The following is a 22,413-nucleotide window of genomic DNA, read 5'->3' on the forward strand; positions in this document are numbered from 1 at the left end:
ACAGTGTATATAAAAAGACTACTCATATATATTTATTGAAATTGTAGCTTTTTGCAATGTAAAGCCTGAAACCAAGATACATCATATCAGACTTTTTTATACCTTTAATGTGATATTTCAAATAGACAATTTTGAGGATATAAAGGTGAAATACAAAACCTACAATACCTTGGTTGCGTAAGTGTACACACCCTTACATAAAAGGAATGTGGCTGTGCACAATATTAAACCAATCACATTCAAAAATCATGGTCAGAGATAATTAACATATATCTGCTAGCAATCAAAGCAATAGTGATTAACAAGAGATCAGCTCTTCCAGTAGGCTTTTCTTGCAGTTTTCTTGGTTGCATCATATTGGGATAGTCATGGGCCAGAAGGAGCTTTCAAAACAGGTAAGAACTGTACATGTTTTGTCTCCTTGCCCACAGAGACTTTCTCAAGTCTTGTCTCAGTGGATAAGTACACAAAATGCATTGACATCACTCTGCCATACAGCTGTCACCTGCTTTTTCTAAGCGACTTATACACCGATATTTTGTTCTTCGGGAGGCTTGCCACCTAGCAACAGCAGGAGAACAGCAGGTGGGTTAGGCAGCAAGCCCCTCGAATACGCTGGGGCAGACGAAAGTGAAAGAATTTTTACTCCTTCTGCCCTGAACATTGAGCGGTGTGCAGGTCACGCGCACGTTAGGTCATGTGCACACCCACTATCACATGCACCCGCGCAGGCACTGCTGGTCAGATTTTTTCTGTCAGCAAACGATGGAGGACACAGTTTCTGTCTCTGTGACCGATACATTCAGAATGTCTTCTGCTGCTGGCAGTGTTTCAGAGAAGAGAGCCCATAAAAGGGCACTATCTTCCTCATCATCTTTATCTGAAGAAATTATATATAAAAGAAGAAAGTCTGTTCCAGTCACAAATTTTGGAACATCTAACTCCTCAGACTCTGAGGCAAATAATTTTCCTCATTAAAGTGCCAGTTCACCTTCCTGTTCAGGAATTCAACAGGAACTGAAAAAGTCACATAAAAATAAAAGTAAGTTTAATCCCAGGGCCTGTTCAAGTGACATTCCCCCATTCCCTGGAATTGCCCATAGCAGGCAACATTCTAGTGCTCGGAGCAAGCACAATACTTCTGCCCATAGCCAGCATTATTTGTCTGTCCTTAGCTGGCATCATGAGGAGTCCCACAGTCTGTATAAGGGGTCACCTACCGGACAGCCACATCTTTCCTCTAGTGATTTTGGCCAACCCTCCTCGGTAGACTGGGAGTCAGAGGAGATAACAAGAACCTCTGCCTCTTCATAGTGTGGGGAATTTAGTGAGGTGCAGATGGCCACAGTGGCTTTAGCTGGATGAACCCCCCCATCAAAATTATATACTGGCCCCTAAAGAGCAATTCAGAGGTACAGAAATTTACTCAGCTCGCCTTTAGAGCAACCCTTATTAAGGAAGATGAATTAGTCCTGTGCTCCTATACGAGGTTGCCAGACGTACCTGCTCTATTTACCCCTAACATTGATCCGGCTTTGACCTCTATAGTGGGGGGGGGAAAAACAAAATGACCCCACGGTCGTATGTTCAGAAAGATCCAATACAAGATAGTGGACGCAGCAGGTCCTCTTCTTTTCATACTAGAGAAAGCAGAGATAAAGGGAGAGTCTGGAGATGCCTTAGATTCTTTGGTGGCATCTAAGCTTGCTTTATTTAAGGCTATTAGCAGAGTAACTCTTATCATAGGTCAATAATTTAATCACATCACTAATACCCACAGATCTATGTAGTTAACTAGTGCAGTTCTGGCAGACCTTGCTCCTAAATCCATGGAGTTCCCTAACCTTACAGATGCCAACCTCTTTGGCTCACAGTTTATAGAGGAGGTCAAAACATTCCACAAAGCTAGGAAATCCTTTTCTGACATTAAAAAATCGAATGAGCCTCCCAGGAGGCCCTTTCTTCAAGGGGGTCGGGCTCCAAGAGTCGCGGGTCCGACCCAAGACTTTCAAGGCACAAGGAGAGCCCAGAAAGGAGGCTTCATGCAAAGATCCCTTTATACCCCTCAAGAATCATCCACAGGAACATGGAACAACGCCAGACGAGGCTGCGGTTACGATAAGTTCACACACACTCACTTCACCACAAAACCCTAAATGAATCATATGCAGAGTTGCAACAAATTACCACAGACAAGTTTTACTAAAAATAATCCAGTCAAGATTAAACCTCCCTTTAATCTGCTTCCCCCAACAGGCATTTCATACTCCTTGTTCATGGAGTTGCAGTTCCCTACAACAAGGGAAGATAGAATTGGCAAACCCAGCAGTAAAGGGCTGGATCAGCCATTTGTGTCCTATAAAAAAGCAGGAAGATTCCTTAAGAACAGTCCTGAAGGTCAAAACTTTGAATTGATTTCCTGTAGGAAACCCTTTCGCCCAGCAAGATCTTCCACTATCAGAAGATGGATTGTAGCATCCATGAGGGAGGCAGGGGTAGATACAAACCAATTCAAATCGTCATTCCCTACGGGGAGCAGCAGCCAGAAAAGCGTCAGCTAAAGGCATCCCATTACAGTCAATAATGCTAGCAGCGAGATGGTCCTCAGCTCATACATTCGCTAAGCACTATTGGAGACCAACCGATCTACAAAAGATCGAGTTTCTCACAGCAACCACCAGGTATGTAGTAGTCTGCCCACTTGCTGTTGCTAGATGGCAAGCCTCCTGAACAACAAAACACCAGTTTGCAGGAATCTATGACCTGCAAACTGGATTTGTTCTAGGGAATAGGACTGCCAACTAGCAACAGCTCCCACCCTTTCTCCTTTGGCTAGGACTGTTGTTTCCTCTGGTGATTCTATGTTTGGGTATTAATAGCTTGATCGATTACCACCCCTGCTCGGACACCAGTCATCAGCCAGCGTACTGCAGTGCTTGTATTTACAAATTACAGTATATGAGAGTACTACCTTTGAATACAAGTAAGAGAGCATCAAATAAATACACTGAATATCTATTTACCTCACTGTGAATGCTAGTTTAAATTTTGCTGTGCATCTATTTGAACTGATTTAGTTTTGCAACATTGTTGACAATAAAATTAACAAGTGGCATCTAGATACACTATTGCAGAATTGTGAGATAGTGCAACAAATACTATTATCAGAAGTACTTTTAGTATTTTATATATGAATATCACTAAGTATTTTTAAATGATATTTATTTGTGATACATTTGGGCCTCTGTTTTATGACTGGGGAGCAGAACTTTCTAATTAATTGTTATATATTTCTAATCTACCTAGTGAAATATTTTTTTTGTTTACTGGATTTTCCTTATTTGTAGAGTTTGCACAACTTCTTTACACTTGCTGCTGGTGAATTATTTAAAGTTAATTATTGCATATATTATATATTTTGTATATATAACCATTACTTGCACCAAGAAATTAGTGGAGCGGGAATTTGGAGAAGTGGTTCATCCACAACTGTTTGATTATGGCCTGATAAGACAAAGTATTAACTTTTTGGCCTTAATTCTAAAAGAAGTGTGGACGGAGACCCGGCACCCATGTTTCAAAAGGTGGTCGCGGCTCTGAAGGGGTTAACTCTCTTTAAATTGCCCAATCGGTGCTAGACGCCATGTGCTGTAAATGTAAATTTAATAATGTATTTAACATGTTATATTTAATGCACTGTGGGCCTGATTCAGAGCCGGACGCTATTTGCGCTCGCTCGTTCAGAAAAAGGGGCCGGCTATTTAAATTGAGCGCTCGCTCTTTGCGGTCTGTTGACGCCTCTATGTCTGAGCGAGCGAACAAAATATGCGCTCGCTATTTTGTAAAGACGCCCCCTGGCCGCTCGCATCCTACATCATCTCCGCTATTTATTTGATTAATCGAGTACATCGAAAGGCGTCTGAACTGCTTGCAGTGCTTGTGGTAGGATTTTCCTACGCAATCATGCGAACAGTTCAGGCTAAGAAACAACCAAGTGACGTGGTCGATGACGCTGCTGTATTAATTATGCACACCCTTAAAACGCCCGTTTTGACCTTTTGGCACGCCTGCGTTCGGATCTCCACTCCCCGTTTTCAAGCACCTTCCCCTGTTACCACCCACAAACGCCTCATCCTGTCACTCAAATTAGCAGGCATTCGCTATTTTGCAATCACACAATTTCCGACCGCAATGAATGTTTCGCGCATGCGTATTACAACCCATACGCATGCGCAGTTGTGCGAACATCGTTCGGAGCGAACGAGCGGCTGCTTACGAGCGGCTCTGAATCAGGCCCTGTGTGCAGTTCTAGAATTGATGGAACGCATCTTTAAAAGGTACGGACTATGCACTTACAGGAAGGTTTTAAAACTATTTTGATTTACAAGGTATTGACATTTGGAAACTAATTGTTCATAGAACATTATCAAGTAGTAAGTGATACGGAAATTTTCCTGACTAAAAGGTCTATGTAGTAAGCCTTGGAGAGAACTAAAGTGGATGGAGATAAAGGGCCTGATTCAGCATGGATCGCTATTGCAGCTCGGTAATCGCACGGACGTCTGCTGTGAAAATATGCTAATGAATGCAAGAACAAAGCCGTTGCACAGCAAGCATAGAGATGCCCACTACCGCTATCTCACATCCGTAATACCTCTCAATCCTGCATATACATTGGTAACATCGGCCCCTCACACAGAATAACAGCAGGTCTGACCTGCCGCAGAAACTGCAAGTCTTGTTGAACACCGTGAGTATTCAAGCTGCGTATGTCATCTCAGTGGCTAATTTATGCACACCCAGGAAACGGAGTTCATACGGACAGACACGCCTGCATTTCTCTGACCACTCCCCCGTCACCACCCCCATACTGTCACAGCCTGTCACTCACTCTGCGATGGCTTTTATTCTGCTTGAGTGATCACAGTTACCGCTTTCTTATGCGCCCTGCTTCTATCTTCAAGACAGGGTGCCAATGTGCAGGTAGATATATGAATGGTCAGTGGCACTGACTATTCCATCAGCTGCTACAGCTATCGATTTCGATATGCACAGCACTGTCCCTGGCTGTTGGTTCCGGCCAGGGATTGTGCATTCAAAACACAATAAAGTTGTATTTTTCATTAATGGTGCGGATGAGGAATTTGAGAGGAATTTGACTGCCGCATGCGCAGTATGCATGTAAGGGTCTGTCACTTTCGACAGGGTTGCTGTCACTGACTGAGTGCAATTCTTCGGACAAGTGAATTAACACTCTACCTCTTCAGCAACAAAGATAATACATTTCATCGATGATGGGACCTGCTTCACCACGCTACATGTGATACAGGTCCTGACAAATAAAGCCCGGAACCTGCCACTTAATACGTCCCCCCTCTGTTTGAAAAACTACAGTTAGGAGCTAATTGTCAGGTACTTTATCTCTCTCCAAGGCTTAGTACATAGACTCCTAGTAAAATGGCTAAACCTTTGTTTACAGTCAATGCCTTCCAGGAAGTAAGGTGGAACTTCTTAAAAAGGTGTTAAGATTGTGATTAAGCCAAACTGAAATGCAATTGAAATGCAAGTTATATTTACATTATATTTTGAGAGACAGTTATATGCTAAATCAGTTGTGTTTTAGGAAACCAAACTGGTTTGGTTGGTGTATATATATGAAAGGAAGGAGGACATTTGGTTAGCTCCTTTGAAATGTAAGATGTAATAATTATTATTCTGTGAGATAGTTTGATTGGTTAAGGGACACAGGGTGGGTTTATCCCCTGTGGTATTGTGTGTAAGAATGGGATAAAAAATAGGGCCTGTGAGCCCTGAATATAGATATCTTCTGATATCCTCCAACTATAGTGACGGGATTTGGGCCTGATTGTTGCGTTCTGCACATTCGTATGCATCACAGTGCGCTTGTGCGAACTAGCTATTGCGATCGGGACTGCGATCGCAGTGAGTGCGCAAACCTATCGTAGAGTGATTGACAGGAAGTGCCATTTGTGGGTGTGACGGGGGGATGGTCGGGCAAACGCAGGCATGCCAGTGCATTCAAACGCATAACAGGGGCATGCATAAATTATCCACTGCAATGGCCTACGCAGTCTGAGGTCTCATAGTGTGAGTGGTTGTTAGCAGTTTCTGAGTAAGGTCAGGGCTTGTGCAAGTGTGCGTGAGGCTGCGATAATACTCGATTGTACCAATAGTTTTGCAGGCTTTCTAAACATTACGGATGTGTGATAAGTAAAGTGGGCATCCTTATGTTATGCTCCAGTGTATTGCAATCGCAATGGATTAGCATACTATCACAGTTGAACTGCATGCTTCATCGCAGCTGCGATTGCATTAGCGATCCATAGTGAATCAGGCCCTTTGTCTTTTCAAAGACTTTTGCGCAATAAACATCTTGCCTGTAAGATGACACATCTACTTGTATCCCGTGACCAACAGAATAACGCAAACTGCTATTCCGTTCTCTGGCTGTTCTGGATTAAGGGCCTGATTCAGAGTTGGGAATAGAGTGAGATATCTCTCTCTCAACTGTGAACCTGAACAAACCATATTGAAATGCAAGGTGTGTAAATACATAATTTTTTTTACATGTGGGGTAAATACTGGCTGCTTTTACATGTAGCCCACAAATACTACACAGCTTTATTATTACTCTACAATTTAGATGTCAGTTTGGAAACACTCCTCCCAAATCTAAATCTCTCTGGACATTTTAAATGTTCCCCACCTGCAGTGCAGCATGGTTTCACCAAGATGATCAGTTGAGAGAGATATCTCACTCTATTCCCAAGTCTGAATCAGGCCCTATGCCCAGTGTCTCCAAGCTTAATCCTTCTGCCAGCTACCCCTTAGAGAATGGTCCATGGTGAGGGACCAGTGTCGGATAGCTATCACAATCCAGGAAGTGTTGCAGCAGCGTGCCCAGACATACCCAGAAGTAAGCGGTTGCAGGTGCCAGCTTAGGAGCCTGACAAAAGTGGTTCCAGGTGCCAGTGTAGGTGCCTGGGTGGAAGTAAGCAGTTCCTGGTGCCAGTGTAGGAGCTTGGGGACGGCAGCAAATTATACATCAACTGCGCAGTGGGCGGAGTCAGTAACAGGCGATTACTGGTGACTAAATTCCAAGAACCAGTAGGCTCAATAATAATCTGTTATCGCCTGGCAAGGAGAGGTCATCGATCAGAATACAGTATGTTTGGCACAAAGACCACACAGCTCATAAGCCAAAGAACACCATACATAATGTATGGCATAGTGGTGGCAGCATCATACATAGGGGCTGCTTTTCTTCATCTGGGGAAGGGGCTTGAGCGAAGATAGAAGGTGTAATAAATAGCTCCAAATATCACCATATTTAGGTCTGAAACCGGCTGTCTCTCAGAAAACTGAAGATGAAGAGGAATTTCAACCTCCAACACATGCATCTAAGCACACATCCCAGCCCATCAGGGATTTGCTTAAAAAAAAAGGAAGATCAAAGTCTTGGAATGAGCCAGCACACAACCAGGCTATTGTAGGTATGTATTATTAACTTATTTTTTCAAAAAATTGTCTATTTGATATACACTTTATTTTGGTTGGTTTCAAGGTCATATTAAGCCCATAAGAAGAGAAAGGATAAATATTTTTATTTTGCTTCAATCATTTATAAACCTTGCCAACTTGTTGCAGTACCTGGCGGTATCATTGTGACATATCATGCAGCATCATATATTGTTACTACTACCTTATTAGATGTCATATTAAAAGGAACAGTTAGTCCTACTTCGAATATTTCTATAGTGGCTGTTTCAAATTTAATTCCCAATCTATCTCTAAATACTTGGTCAGAGCAGGGTATACTGACAGTCCAGGATTTGTATGACCACCAATTTCTTAAGATGTTTCTCTAGCTTTGGGAACAATATTCATTGCCTTCTAAAGACTTTTACAAATATCTGCAAATTAGACACTGGCAATCTTCCAAATCAGCGACTTGTGAGGCCCATCCTTCTCCTCCCTCCTGCATAACTTCCAAACTCTCCTCAATAAACCATAAAAGTGGTATCTCTATGTGGTATAAAACAAACCTTACTTTCCTCATTCAAAGATAAGAAGTTAGAAATTCAAACTAAAAATAGGAGTCAGAACTTCAAATCTCCCTAACTGATGAGGAATGGATTGGATTGTTTACAAATATTATTAAAATGTCCAAATGTATAAATCATTCTGAAATGCTGTTTAAACTTATTCACGGTTTATATGATACCCCAGCTAAATTATACTCAATTTGGCCAGATTCTTCGAAAATTCTGCTGGAGGAATTGTGGAAGGTGCCTTGATTCATATTTTTTGGTCCTGCCCTGTGATATAACCACTCTGGACTGAGGTCTTAGATTTGATTAAACAGGTCACCTCAGAATCCCTTCCATGTCTACCTGAAATAGCACTATTACACTATTTCCCCCTGTCAGACCAACAATAAAAATATGTGTTTGGGCATATTCTCATTGCCACAAGAGCCGCTTCAGCTCAATGTTGGAAGAGACCCGGACCCTCCTTTATTACCAAGAATTATCTCTAAAAGTGCATACACAGGTAACGATTTTTTTAACGATTTAACTATAACGTCGTTATCGTTCAATCGTTGAAAAAACTGTTCAGTTTCTGAGTTATAACGATGAACGATTATCGTTCATGCGCGTTCCCGTTTGTAGTTCATTCTGACTGACCAACTGAACGATTTTGATTAAGGGAAGTTACAAAAATCGTTTGTAGTTCAAAAAAATCATTCATTACACTTTTAAAAATCTGACAGATAATCTGACAGAAAATAATTCAGAAAATCGTTCAGAAAATCGTTGGTAACAAAATAGTTACGTGTGTATGCACCTTAATGGTGCATACACACAGTCAGATATGTCAGATGAACGATTGAACGATTTGTAAACGATTGAACGATTTGCAAACAATTTGCAAACGATTGAATGATTTCAGCCTGTATTAAAATTAGGGATGTGCAGGCTCGGATAGGTTCGAGTTTGCACGTGGAGTTCGGATTTTTCCCTCCAAAAAAACGGAACTCAGAACGAGGCAAAACGTCATCTTACATGGACGAACATCATCATTCCTGGTCTTTTGTCCAGGAATGATGATGTTCGTCCATGTAAGATGACGTTTTGCCTCGTTCTGAGTTCCGTTTTTTTGGAGGGAAAAATCCGAACTCCACGTGCAAACTCGAACCTATCCGAGCCTGCACATCCCTAATTAAAATGAATGAAGTTTACCAAATCTGACTGCAAACACATCAGATGTCAGATATCGTTATATGACAAATGGGAACGTGCATCGTTCATCGTTCGTTGTTGCCCACTTGTCAGATTTTTCTTTCAGATATGAACGATTGAACGATTTTTAAAATCGTTACCGTTCAGATCTGAAGAAAAACCGTGTGTATGCACAATTAGATTCAACGTAGTTTTGATATGGAAACTATAGGTTTCAAATATTCTATGTCCCATTCGTCCCCCATTGTCAAATGGTATCTCTTGGTCTGATTATTATGCCATTTACGTTTCCTCAAGCCTGGCTCTTCCCTGATTACAGTTCATTTTCTTTTTACTACAAATAAGATTAGGGCTCTAATTATAAATGCAATCGGTTCTGTATTAATCCAGCTATGGTGTATGCACTACCCCTTTTCTCCCCCTCCTCTTCCCCCTTGTTCTGTATTTCTTTTTCTCCTTTTGAAGTTACTCTAAATACATTACTTTATGAATATTATACTGTAACCTGGATTATTGTATGTAACATGTTCTGCTGTACTTTTTGATAAAAATGCATTCAGTAAAAAAAAAAATAGATTCGACTAACTTAACCATTAATAATTTCATAAAAATATATAACCATAATATAATAGTACAAAAATAATATAATCTGATTCACAATTGAAAGTCTTATCATAATGTAGATTTTCTTTCCAACTGTCACGTGTGCTCTTCATCATGTAACATGCAACCCTATATGATTCTCAGTGTACTAATTGGACATACTAGTGCATGATAAAGATTACACAGTACAGACCTTATGAATAGCTGAACTAACATAAGGATGATCTAATATGAATGATATGTGGTCAAGTGATTTACTGTGAAGAGCACACATGAGGCTTGAGGTGAAAAGCTACATTATAATAAGCATTTGAGTATGAATTAGATTATAGAGCCTGTAAAGAGAATCACATTGTCTAATAGTACATTATCAATGGATAAGTTAGTCTAACTGTACTTTCCAATACGCAGTATGCACAGCTGATGCTTATATTGTGTTGCTACTGCTAGTCATTATTTGATTATACTTAATATTGCTGGGCATGACATATTGGTGATTATAGGGAATTATATCCTTGTTTTTTTCGGAGTATAATATGCTGACTGTTACTGGATATGATTTGCTAGTTATGGCAAAAAATGCTGGTCATTGCTGGATATGATATACTCTATTATGTATGTGACAAAGACACAAACACATCCACAAGTAACGATGCCCCAAATATACTAAACAACATGCCTGTCATTTGGACCACAATTCATGTCATGTTGTCATTAAGTTATGCAGATTTCTACAAGAAATTATTAGAAGCCTCTCCATCCAAAAATACATCATAATAGTAGTTTATCTGTTTTATGGCTTAAGCAAACAAATTAGCATTCACATTGATATACCAATTGGCTAATTTGCTCCTCCAAGATTATGTAGAAATATCAGTTCATTTACACAGCAAGGGGAACAAATCACCAACACTGGTGTGACAGAGTGTATCGACATGGGGCAGATATACAGTACTATCCATCGGGTATACAAAGCTTTGTCTGATGGATATCAAAGGGCAATAGGAATTAATGCTAAATCAGGCTTGTTTAACATGAATTACTAGTGCCCTTTGAATTCCATCGATCAAAGCCACCAATAACCTGGCGGCATTGTAAATCCAACGGGTATTACATTTACCCCATAGGGGACAGTAAATAGAAAAGAGATATGCTGTTACTCTTACAGATTGTTCTGCTACACAGATACAAGCAACTGTCATCTGTGGACTCACCACAAAGCGAATGGACGAGTGTTTCCTCCTTGCAAGGTCAGCGATTTGGACCCTATTGAAAATAATGTTCTCAAGGCAGCCACGGAAATTCTGCTTATGAGAGATGCTTTTCTCCTGGTATACAATGCCAGCAAAAAAAATCTGTAGGGACAAGAAGAGAGTCCTTAAACTTCTTAAAATCCAAATTAGATGGACAGGTCTGTACAGTATAAAGGATAACTAAACTACTACTTGACAAATATCTATATCAAAGCTAGTATATTGTTGTTCATTTTATACACCCGAAGCAAAATCCTAAATAATTTATACTAAACTAAATGTATTTATTATTACAATTGTCCCATCCTACATCTGAGAGGGGATACACGTGTTCAGGGGCAGATTGGGTCACCGGGACAGCGGGATAGTTCCCGCTGGGCCGGTCCCATGCACCCCTCTGCCAGGCAGTATTTCAATATTTTAGTAATTGATTGCAATTGTGGGATGGATTTGCTGTCTGTTATGCAGAAAGGAACATGCTCTACCACTCTTAAGTGACAGGGGATTTTATTTCTATTATATGTTTATTTAAGCAATGGCATTTAAAAAAGCAATTAAAAATCACAAATCTTGGTAGTGATTGTACAATGCTACTTCCTTATAAACAAGCACAATACCACCAGCACGTAACACAAAGCAAAGTGCAAAATAAGATACATATTATAAACAAGGAAAAAAATAGACATTAAGAACGAGGAAGAAAAAGAACAAGAGGTAATGCATCAGCGGACCTAAATGACTAGCTAGTTTCAATTAGAAAGGTGTCCTTACACATCTTTGCTGCAGTCGCGCTAAAGTGCCCCTCCCAGTGTGCCAGGTTCCGTGAGACTCAGCTAGCGCCAGGCGTCTTTTTTTGCCAAAAATGTGTCTAAGTCACAATACAATGTGAGTAGGATGCACCAGCTGGCTATGCTGATTAATTTGATATGTGACACTTGTATATCTGTGTGCACCTGAGTCTATGTATCTGTATACGAAGTGCTACAGTGTAGCGGCCGCAGCTTTTTTCATCCCAAGTTCTGTTGTGCTTTATACAGTATACAGACTTAGGTGCACACAGATATACAAGTATTGCATATCAAATAATCAGCACAGTCTACACCAACATTGGCAGAGTAGCATGGGATCTGGTGGCGCACTCACCACAGGCAAGTCACGCTAGGTGGCGTATTGAAGCTAGATGTATGAGGACACATCTGTAGTTCTTCCGTACAGTCTAGAGGTAGGATGTATCATGTATTGCAAATTAATTGCAATACATCCCTCCCCTATTCATATGCATACCGATGCTGTCCAACGTCTTCTCTATGTTAAAGACACATAAAAATAAAAAAATGTGTGGGGGGCAGCAACACTTTTTAACCAGCACTGATGCTTTCAGTCTAGTGCTGATTACCCCAAAATCAGGGGAATCCTTCTTATTTCAGGGCAACCAGCACTGGGCTTTGTCAGTCTGTGGTGGTTTAACCATAGAGTGGGTATGTATCCCCCACCATGGTTCAAGCCAGTCCCAGGCCTATTGGCACAAAGGCTGGTTTCCCCAGGGGCATCGGGCCCACATAAAAGCTGGTGAGATATAACCAGCCCTGAGACAAAAGCACCAGGGCTCTTTCCCATACTCGATGCCCAGGGTTTGGAGGGAATAGTAAAGAGAAAAAAAAAACAAGATTTTAAGATGCTAAGAGGTATATTTACTAAAGCTTCTAAAACAGACAAGTGGTGATGTTGCCCATACCAGCCAATCACATTCTAGCTATAATTTCTCTATTGCATAATATTAAATAATTCACAATACTTGAACAACAAATCATAGCACGCATTGGTGAACAATAAGTCACAGCATGGCCCAGTTGTCAAACATGGCTGCTGGAGCAAGCCGACACTTGGAGAAACACAAGATTCAGCAATTTAAAGGTGAGTGTGTTTGCACAATAAGAGGATGTTATTTCTATCCAACAAAAAATACAGTGTGCGCTATTTGGCTTATTATTTTCTTTTTTGGATAGACTTGTAACAAAATGGAATATACCGTCCACAGAGAAAAGGGAACAGAACTTTGGGCCTGATTCAGAGCCGGACGCTCTTTCAGAGCGCTCGCTCTGAATCAGTGCCCGCCTATTGTATTTTTAGAGCGGCCTCCTGGCCGCTCGCATAGCTGTGGGTGACCACCCACAGCTAGTGCGAGCGGCCAGGATGATGGTCGCGATGGTCAAGACCATCGCGACCATCGGACTTGCGACGAGACCCTTGTGGTAGGGTCTCGTTGCCGCAAGTCCCAGTGGACTTCTTGCTCTTACAGAGCAAGAAGTCCACCCACTGACATCACTTGTGATGTCAGTGGGGCCGGTCCTAGACGGTAGGCGTTCCCATGGGAACGCCTCCATCTGGGCAGCTACGCCCCCGGCCCGCCCACCAAAGGGGGTGTGCTGTCACTCAACATTGACAGCACGCCCCCTTTGTAGCGAGACCCGGAGTTACGGCTTGCCCATCGCCATCCGGGTCTCGCGCATGCGCACGACGGAGCCGCAAAGGAATTGGTTTAAAGTTGCAGATAAAGCATAACGTTGCATGGCGCAGGTCACATGTATCACAACGATCTTTGGCCTTTTTCCACAGACTGCATACTTATTCCTTAATGTTGCATCTTACTTTGCTTATAATGTAATAGGTATTGAGAATTAGTATTTTTGTAGCAAATTAATTGGTATAACATCACAGATTCAGTATATCTGCTTGGTGCAGGTCACTCGTATAGGAACTGTCTTTTGCCTTTTTACACTAGAGTGAGTATTTTTTCCTTTGCTATTTTTCATCTATTGTGTTACTTTTATACTTTTTGCATTTTAGTCCAGGTATAGTGTTCCTTCTTCTAGAATTCCCGGACTGCCGAAGGCATCTTCTCTCCTTTGTCATGTATAGAGGAGGATGTGCCCCTGAGCGTCTCCCGCACTGTAGTACTGATTCAGCACAGGACGAAATTGCAAAGCTCCACGTAAACAGCTTTGCAATTCCGTCCTTGCAATTATGGTATTGCATCACGAGGCGTCACGCCTCCTGAATGCATTACTTATCAGAGCTGGGTCCAAGGAAGCAGCACCGGATAATCTGCGATAACATCGGCCGGCTGAGTAACCCATGGGGGTCACACAAGCCGGCCGCCGCAGATGAGAGAAAGAAGCTAGGAAATCTTCAGCAGCCGACTGAGATCTTGGCCTCTCCTCCCCCCCCCCCACCCCTCCAACAGTGATGACACGCTTCCATTTCAGGAACAAGAGCCCGTTGCCGCCGCCCCCCCCTCACCCTCTCCTGCCCACAAATGGCAGAAGACTATTAATCGCTCACATTATATACCCCACTGACAGCACTGGATACGTTTCTGGCTGCACCTGGAAATATTGCATTGTGTACCAGCTGCATATGGATTAACACTATGTTATTCTGCACCTACTTTGACCAGTTAATAAACCAATCCCTGGTTAAGTTGTCTACCTTGTGGACTAACCTCCATCGCACACCACTGACACTTATTAATATCATAGGTTCTGCCAGTATTAGGTACTAAAAATTTGTATTTTGGCACAGCTAAATCGCAAAATCCATGGCACTAAACAGGACTATTTGGCACGGTTTGAGGATAAATGAGGATTTGAGGATACAGTAAATCTATGTGGACCCACTTTCATATCTTATATATCAACATACATAATAGTAATGTCTGTTTCATCCAACTGTATATCATGACACCAGAGAATATATATATATATATATATAGTTATGGCTAAAAATGGAATTCCACCTCTAGGTCCAGGTCTAGTTGGTCAAAATCCCCCTTGCAACGTATCCTCTGTATCTCCCCGTCCAATGTTATGTTGAGGTCACGTCCATTGCGTTGGATGTGGATAGAATGCCAGTGCTGGTCATCTAGTAGGCTCCCCAGAGTGGCAACTGTGTGGCTGTCTACAGGGTGGAGGGGGCTGTTTCCTGTTAACATAGGATATAGGTAAAATTTGAAAGGGGAAACATAAAAAAAGCAATTAAACAGTTTCACAGGTAACAATTTGCAATACGTAAACTTGTGCTTTCAAAAATTGCTTCATAGTGTAAGCCCCCACTCTTTTTGGCTGCCTCCTTTTATATATCAAAGAACAAATATAAAGTATATAAATGACTAAGTAAAAAAAAAAAAAGATAAATGACTGAAACAGACACATTTCACAAGCACATAATTGACAAACAGCTACAGTGATACAAATGACAAGTTACTGACCAAATGAAATTGAATATTTGCTAAAATGTAAATATTTTTCTTAGTGCAACTTAATTGTAATAAGTGAATATAAAAAAAAACATACCCCAATATACATGAGTGCATTTATATTGATATAATAAAAAAAAGAAAAACAACTTATCCGCTCTTAATTGGTACACTGATAAAACCACATGTTAATTCCCATGTCACAATGCTGTTTTACACACATCTAATCATTTTTGTGTATGGGTTGGTGTTCCTCTCACGTATCTCTTTTGGCTAATATACAAATTTTTATGTCATTTTGTCACCATTTATTTTTTTTCCATTGCGATGGACTTTTTCTTTGGGTTCCTTCTTAGGCTTGGAAAATCATTACATCCCAGATATCCGTACTATGTATACAGGCTTTAACCTCAGGCCTTGTGCTTTTATTTAGACTATGGGTGAGTTATCAAAGCTTGGAAAGAGATAGAGTGGAGAGAAGTACCAACCAGTCAGCCTCACATGTCATTTTACAGGATGTGTTTGAAGAATGATAGTCAGAAGCTGATTGGTTGGTACTTTATCTCTCGCCAAGCTTTGATAAATCTCTCCCAAAATTACCCAATCTATACTCCTCACCATTTCAGTAATATTATTTTTACCATTCTTGGCGAATGTTATATGTTAGTTGCCCTAGTCCTTCATACCAAGACTCATCCGGAAGACCAACCGAGCCTTCTCTAGTTCCAGGGTAATGTAATCTCCTTGTGTCCCCTCGGCATGCATCAGCACCCCATCCTTTTCCAAGGTCTTAAAATTAAAAGAAATGTCATCTTGCAGAGTGCGATTGGTCTTTTTTTTGAACTGGTAGGAGATTAAGTCATCACCATCGAAAGACAGGACATCATGGTCTGAGAAATAGAAGAACATTGTTATTCCATGTACAGTCAGATACAGTTCTGTCCTCACACCATAACATCACCAACCGTTACTGTACTAATCTATAGACTGTAAGCTTGTGAGCAGAGCCCTCATACCTCTTTGTATGTTATTAGCCAGTCTTGTGCTCTTTTTTTAATCTCAATTGTAAAGAGCAACGAAATACGCTGGTGTTATGTAAGTAAATGCTAATAATAATAACTATAATAATACTAATACTATTGTAAGGCGGGGAAACAAAAATAAAATCACAATGATGTTTCATAAGAGCCATAATGATCCTCTAATTCCCTAATTATTAGACATACATCAACAAAAACAGCATATAATCATTAGTAGACCACAATAAAGTTATTAAAATAAGTAAATGATTAATTCTAAATCTAGTAATGGTTATAGCTTAACCGTGGGCTCTGCCTAAACACACAGGGATATATGCACGTTTGCATGATACTGCTACTTGTAAAATCTAAATACTGTATGAGCACAATGAAATAATCCAACTGAAATGAATCAGATCATTTTCAGGCATTTCTCCAAATCTAGTCACTTTCTGACAGCTATATACTGGGCTATTTTTCCGGTGGAACATACCGGAACCGCATTCCTGAAGTTTCTTTGATAAATGACAATCAGAAACTGTGTTCCGGAACTGTCTGTCATCGCACCACACTAAGGGCAAGCCTCTCCCAGAAGCTACCCCTGCCAGCTCTGAGCTCAGCCAGAACGTAGCTGAGGACCCAGTGGTGGCGCAGCCAGCTAACATCAATGCCTACCCTCCAACATGACCCCTTTCATCAGGTACAAAATGCTCTGCTCCTGGACTTCTCACCTAATTTATGATTGCAGTCACCGGTGTTGAACTAGGTAATTGATAAGAAGGGTGTTTCAACGCAGGTGGCTGCAATCATAAATTAAGAAGAAAGTCCAGGAGCAGAGCATTTTGTACCTAATTGAACGGGTCATGTTGGAGGGTGTGTCAATATCGGGATCCCATCTACACCCCCAACCCCCCACTGAGAAGACCACAAATACAACAAGAGCCGCCTCATGTGAGCAACAGGAAAACACAGAGACCCAGCACAATCAGCTAATAGCAACGGCAGCTGTCTGAATATACAGAGGACTACAGCAATGAGTGCTGCCGTACTAGAGTTGCAGATGACTCCAAAAAGGTAGGCGACAATTAGCCACAACCTAACTGAACCTACAGGAGAGGTCGCGGCTTAGTCACTCGCAAGCACCTCACAAAAAAATGGCTGTATCCAAACGAAGCAGCCGGTGACAATATTAAGCACAGATACAGTATTGGCTCACAAACTATACATAGAGCGAAACAAAAGAGTTGTCTAACAGAACACTCTGCATCCAATATACTTATATAGGCTCGGGATTTGGAGTCATTCTACAACATAATTCAAGGATTGTTCCCTATTTATTATAAGGCACTTCTTTGACAATATAAAAACAATAAATATAATAAAAGTGGATAATGCCCCTATTGATGCTCCACCTCATCAAAACTCCGCCTATATCTCCGCCTCCATGCCCCCTCCCCATCTCTCCCAGGCGTAACTAAAGCTGTTTTTCTAGAAAAATAGCACTGGCTATATGCTTGTACATGTTTCCAAAAGCAATTACAATTGTGTTCCCTGAAGGAAGCAATTTTCAATACACACCAGGCTTCCTGTTCTTCCGAATGCAGAGAACAATTGAAGAAAGACACAAAGGGCCGGATTCTAAGTCAGACACTACAGCGTCCGTGTCTGTCATTTGCCGGTATCGCTTCTGCGACTTTATGCAAATAATGCTACAAGCCCCTCCATGGTGTACATCTGTGCATTTGCATGTGCAATGTCTGTGACACCCACTTTTCAGATGCTGTAATACCACTTTGTGTATCTTTATATGCTCCCATCGAAACTTGCACCAGCCCTATAATAGGTGCAGATTATCCGTCTGAGAATGGCCTCCAATGTGATGTATTAAGTGTCTGAGTGGTCCATTTACTAAGCAGTGTTAGGAGACAGAGTGAAAAGTGATAAGGTGCCAGCCAATCAGCTCCTAACTGTCAACTCACATGCTGTGTTTGAAAAATGACAGTTGGGAGCCGATTGGCTGGCACCTTATCACTTTTCACTCTGTCTCCTAACACTGCTTAGTAAATAGACCCCTGAATACACAATCACTTTAGCGACATGCCCTTGACACTCCAATAACATGCCCATAATATGGACCATCTCCATGGGCCTGAATAGCCACCTACCAGTCACTGCCCAGAAACACCCAACACATTTCCAGTACATTTCTGTTACCGTGTGTCACAATCACAACTGCTGATCTGTGCGTACACACAGTAGAACAAATGCGCCATATAAGTTTTTAGGGATTTTAGCGCACCTGTGAACATCAGCATAGCGTGTGACTCTGAATCAGGTCCAAAGAGTTGATAACGATAGGTAAGTGAGAGACCAATCATTTGTTCTTTGCACTTCTAACAAAATACGCAATCAAAAATAATGCTAAGCAATAAGGGTACATCTTCCACTGTGGTGTCTACTTACTGTATTCACAACCATAGAGAGACACCCTTAGTCCAATCTTTCCCCTTGGATTCCAGGCCACAGGAATGAAGCGAACATAGCGAGCCTTAATGGGGTAGTAGAGGCGGTGCTCGGTCACTCCTGATGTATTGACATTGCCAAAGAATGTCTATATGAAAGTACATAAAAATGACTGACATCAAGAAATTCAACTTGTATTACAAACCATGAAGAGGGGGTGGGAGCTACAGTAGTACTATGCAAAACTATTCAAATCGATTCATCCAATTGTATAACAGTCACCGAGAGGTGGACTTGCTTATTAGTCCTAGTTAGGGATGTAACTAGGTATTTGATGGCCCAATAGCAAAAGTTTGTAAGGGCCCCTATGTACAACCCAATGGTGAAAAATGTAAACAACACATGTAACTTTGACAAGGAAGATGGGCTCCCCTCAGCTCTGGGCCCCATAGAAGTACCCATGGTCCTAGTGTATAAGACGAATGGCAATTGAGTAAGTGTCATTATCAGTTGACTGGACAAATAACAACAGCCAACAACAACAGTGGTCTTAGTAAATAGACCACTCAGACAATATGCTGCCAAAGTATAACATTGAATTAACTGCTACAATTGGAGAATAGAGTACACAGAAGATAGTGGCTGGGGTTGAAGAATAGAGTACACAGAAGCTAGTGGGTGGGGTTGGAGAATAGAGTACACATAAGCTAGTGGGTGGGGATGGAAAATAGAGTACATAGAAGCTAGTGGGTGGGGATGGAAAAAATAAAAGAGTACATACAGTAGAAGCTAGTGGGTGGGGATGGAGAATATAGTATATAGACGCTAGTGGGTGGGGATGGAGAATACAGTACATAGAAGCTAGTGGGTGGGGATGGAAAAAATAAAAGAGTACATACAGTAGAAGCTGGTGGGTGGGGATGGAGAATATAGTATATAGACGCTAGTGGGTGGGGATGGAGAATACAGTACATAGAAGCTAGTGGGTGGGGTTGGAGAATATAGTATATAGACACTAGTGGGTGGGGATGGAGAATACAGTACATAGAAGCTAGTGGGTGGGGTTGGAGAATATAGTATATAGATGCTAGTGGGTGGAGATGGAGAATACAGTACATAGAAGCTAGTGGGTGGGGTTGGAGAATATAGTATATAGACACTAGTGGGTGGGGATGGAGAATACAGTACATAGAAGCTAGTGGGTGGGGTTGGAGAATATAGTATATAGACACTAGTGGGTGGGGATGGAGAATACAGTACACAGAAGCTAGTGGGTGGGGATGGAGAATATAGTATATAGACGCTAGTGGGTGGGGTTGGAGAATAGAGTACATAGAAGCTAGTGGGTGGGAATGGAGAATAGAGTATACAGAAGCTAGTGGGTGGGGATGGAAAAACAAGCACATACAGTAGAAGCTAGTGGGTGGGGATGGAGAATATAGTATATAGACGCTAGTGGGTGGGGATGGAGAATACCAACAAAACTTCTAATCAAAATCCAGTAAAATAATATCTGAATCTGACAGGATGAAAAATCTGGTTGCCTGATGACTGGACATCAGCCACCCAGAATAAAGAAACATTTTTGGGCCATGTCAGGTAATGTTAATTAACCTGAACATCAAATGACCAAACATCTCAGACTATGCATTGTTAATTCTGTCTTTAAGTATAATAAAGAACAAAATTATTACTGCACTGGTTCTGGGGGTACATATAAAATTGTGAAAGGTCTGCATTTAGCTATGAATTTAATTAACTGCAATAAAATAAGATTTCTTCTATTAAAATTTTGTATGAGACAGATCTACACATTAATCCCAAAAGTCCAATTACTGGTGAAATGGCGTGAACATAGGCCCTGATTCAGAGCCGGACGCTCTGACCAGAGCGCCCGCTCTGAATCAGGGTCGTCTTAGTAAAATTTGGAGCGTCCTCCTGGACGCTCACATAGCTGTGGGTTACCACCCACAGCTTATGCGAGCGTCCATGATGATGGTCGCGATGGTCAAGAATATCGCGACCATCGGGCTTGCGACGGAGACCCTGCGGTAGGGTCTCGCTGCCGCAAGCCCTGGAGTAATTTTGGCTCTATCAGAGCCAAAATCACTCCCACTGACATCACTAGTGATGTCAGTGGGGCCGGCTTCAGACGGTAGGCGTTCCCATGGGAACATCTCCGTCTGGCAGCCAGGCCCCCGGCACGCCCACCAAAGGGGGCGTGCTGTCAATCAACATCGACAGCACGCCCCCTTTGGTGCGAGACCCGGAGCGACAGCTTGGCTGTCGTTGTCCGGGTCTCGCGCATGCGCACGACTGAGCTCCCTCCGTCGTGCGCATGCGCAGTGGGGGAGCATCGACCCACTTGCGAGCGTCCTGCGCTCGCGAGCGGGTCTGAATGACCCCCATAGAGAATTAAATGTTATCAATTCCTGGCTTAATTGACTGAGTTTCACATTTCAGTGTATATACTATATATTTACATCATACGAGTACACACACTTACCGCCCGATCACTACGAAGTCTCAATTCTGACACTTACCCAATTACTGGCTTGCTGGAAGAATGGTTTCCAACTATCTGGCCGATCACCGTACAGCAAGGTGTACTTGGTCACCCAGTCATAATACGTATTATGTGTTCCCTGAGTGGCAACTCCCATTATTTTGTATTTTCTCTTCAAGTCTATTTGAAGCCAAGGCAGTTTATCCCCAAGCGCAGGAGACCATCCACTGCTGCCTGAAAGGTGGATAGCATAGGGAAACAGTATTTTACATTAGCAGAAAGTTTATTAATGAAAAGGTATTATGTGAAAATTGCAATAATCTTAAGTCAAAGGGTGGAGGTATAACACATGACTGCAACTTTAAAAAAACGATCGAGATCAGTCTGCATCCCGCACCTCCGTCAGACTCAACCTCTATTACATCCTGCCCAAAGGGTCTGAAGGTACCGCATCTGGTGTCACAACCAGTTGTGACACCTCTGGGTTCTGCCAGTAGTACTTGACCTCTTACTCTTTAGGAATTCTCAGATTCTCATGTACTTACCGAATAGTCGTGCAAAGTTAGCAGTGTAAAAAATAGAGTATCTCGAGGACGCCTCAAAGGATGTGAAGTACAAGGGGGAAACCAGGTCATTGTAGCACCATTCTGTAAGGGAAAAATAAGAAATATGATTTTGTGTTAGCACTTAGCACACACTAAAATACACAAGAGATACAGCAGAAATAAAGAGTTGTATTTAATATTACAGTCTAATTTCCTAATTTAATTATTAGTTTCATTAGTGTTAGTTCAGCAGTTCATGTAATGAAACCAGAAAAAGTTCAAGTTGAAGTGGGAAATCTAAATGGGAAAGTAAGTAATGCAAATCAGCTGCAGCACAAACAGCACTAGGGGAGTGTAAAATCATCTGAGCAATAAGAAATGTTATATATTGGGAACAATAAATTATGGAGCTGATCCAGAGATGTACACAAATCGAATAGTTTGCATACAACTTTGATGTTTGAATATCTGTGCATGCACAGGATCTGTACTGCGCATGGGCAGAT

The 22,413-nt window shown here is 41.6% G+C and overlaps 1 protein-coding gene across 1 annotated transcript in view; it reads right to left on the reverse strand.

The window, feature by feature from the left end:
- CNTNAP1 (contactin associated protein 1) overlaps nucleotides 1-22,413 on the reverse strand; it is a 123,312-nt gene that overhangs the window by 55,604 nt on the left and 45,295 nt on the right. The window contains exons 2-7 of the mRNA XM_088480857.1: nucleotides 21,908-22,009; nucleotides 21,400-21,596; nucleotides 18,857-19,004; nucleotides 16,061-16,264; nucleotides 14,916-15,100; nucleotides 11,081-11,221 (exon numbers count right to left, since the gene is read on the reverse strand). Of these exons, the coding sequence (XP_088336983.1) occupies nucleotides 11,081-11,221; nucleotides 14,916-15,100; nucleotides 16,061-16,264; nucleotides 18,857-19,004; nucleotides 21,400-21,596; nucleotides 21,908-22,009 (977 nt within the window). The remainder of the gene's footprint in view (nucleotides 1-11,080; nucleotides 11,222-14,915; nucleotides 15,101-16,060; nucleotides 16,265-18,856; nucleotides 19,005-21,399; nucleotides 21,597-21,907; nucleotides 22,010-22,413) is intronic.

This window comes from Taudactylus pleione, unplaced genomic scaffold (genome assembly GCF_031769625.1).
Source record: "Taudactylus pleione unplaced genomic scaffold, aTauple2 ptg000256l, whole genome shotgun sequence".
NCBI lineage: Eukaryota > Metazoa > Chordata > Amphibia > Anura > Myobatrachidae > Taudactylus > Taudactylus pleione.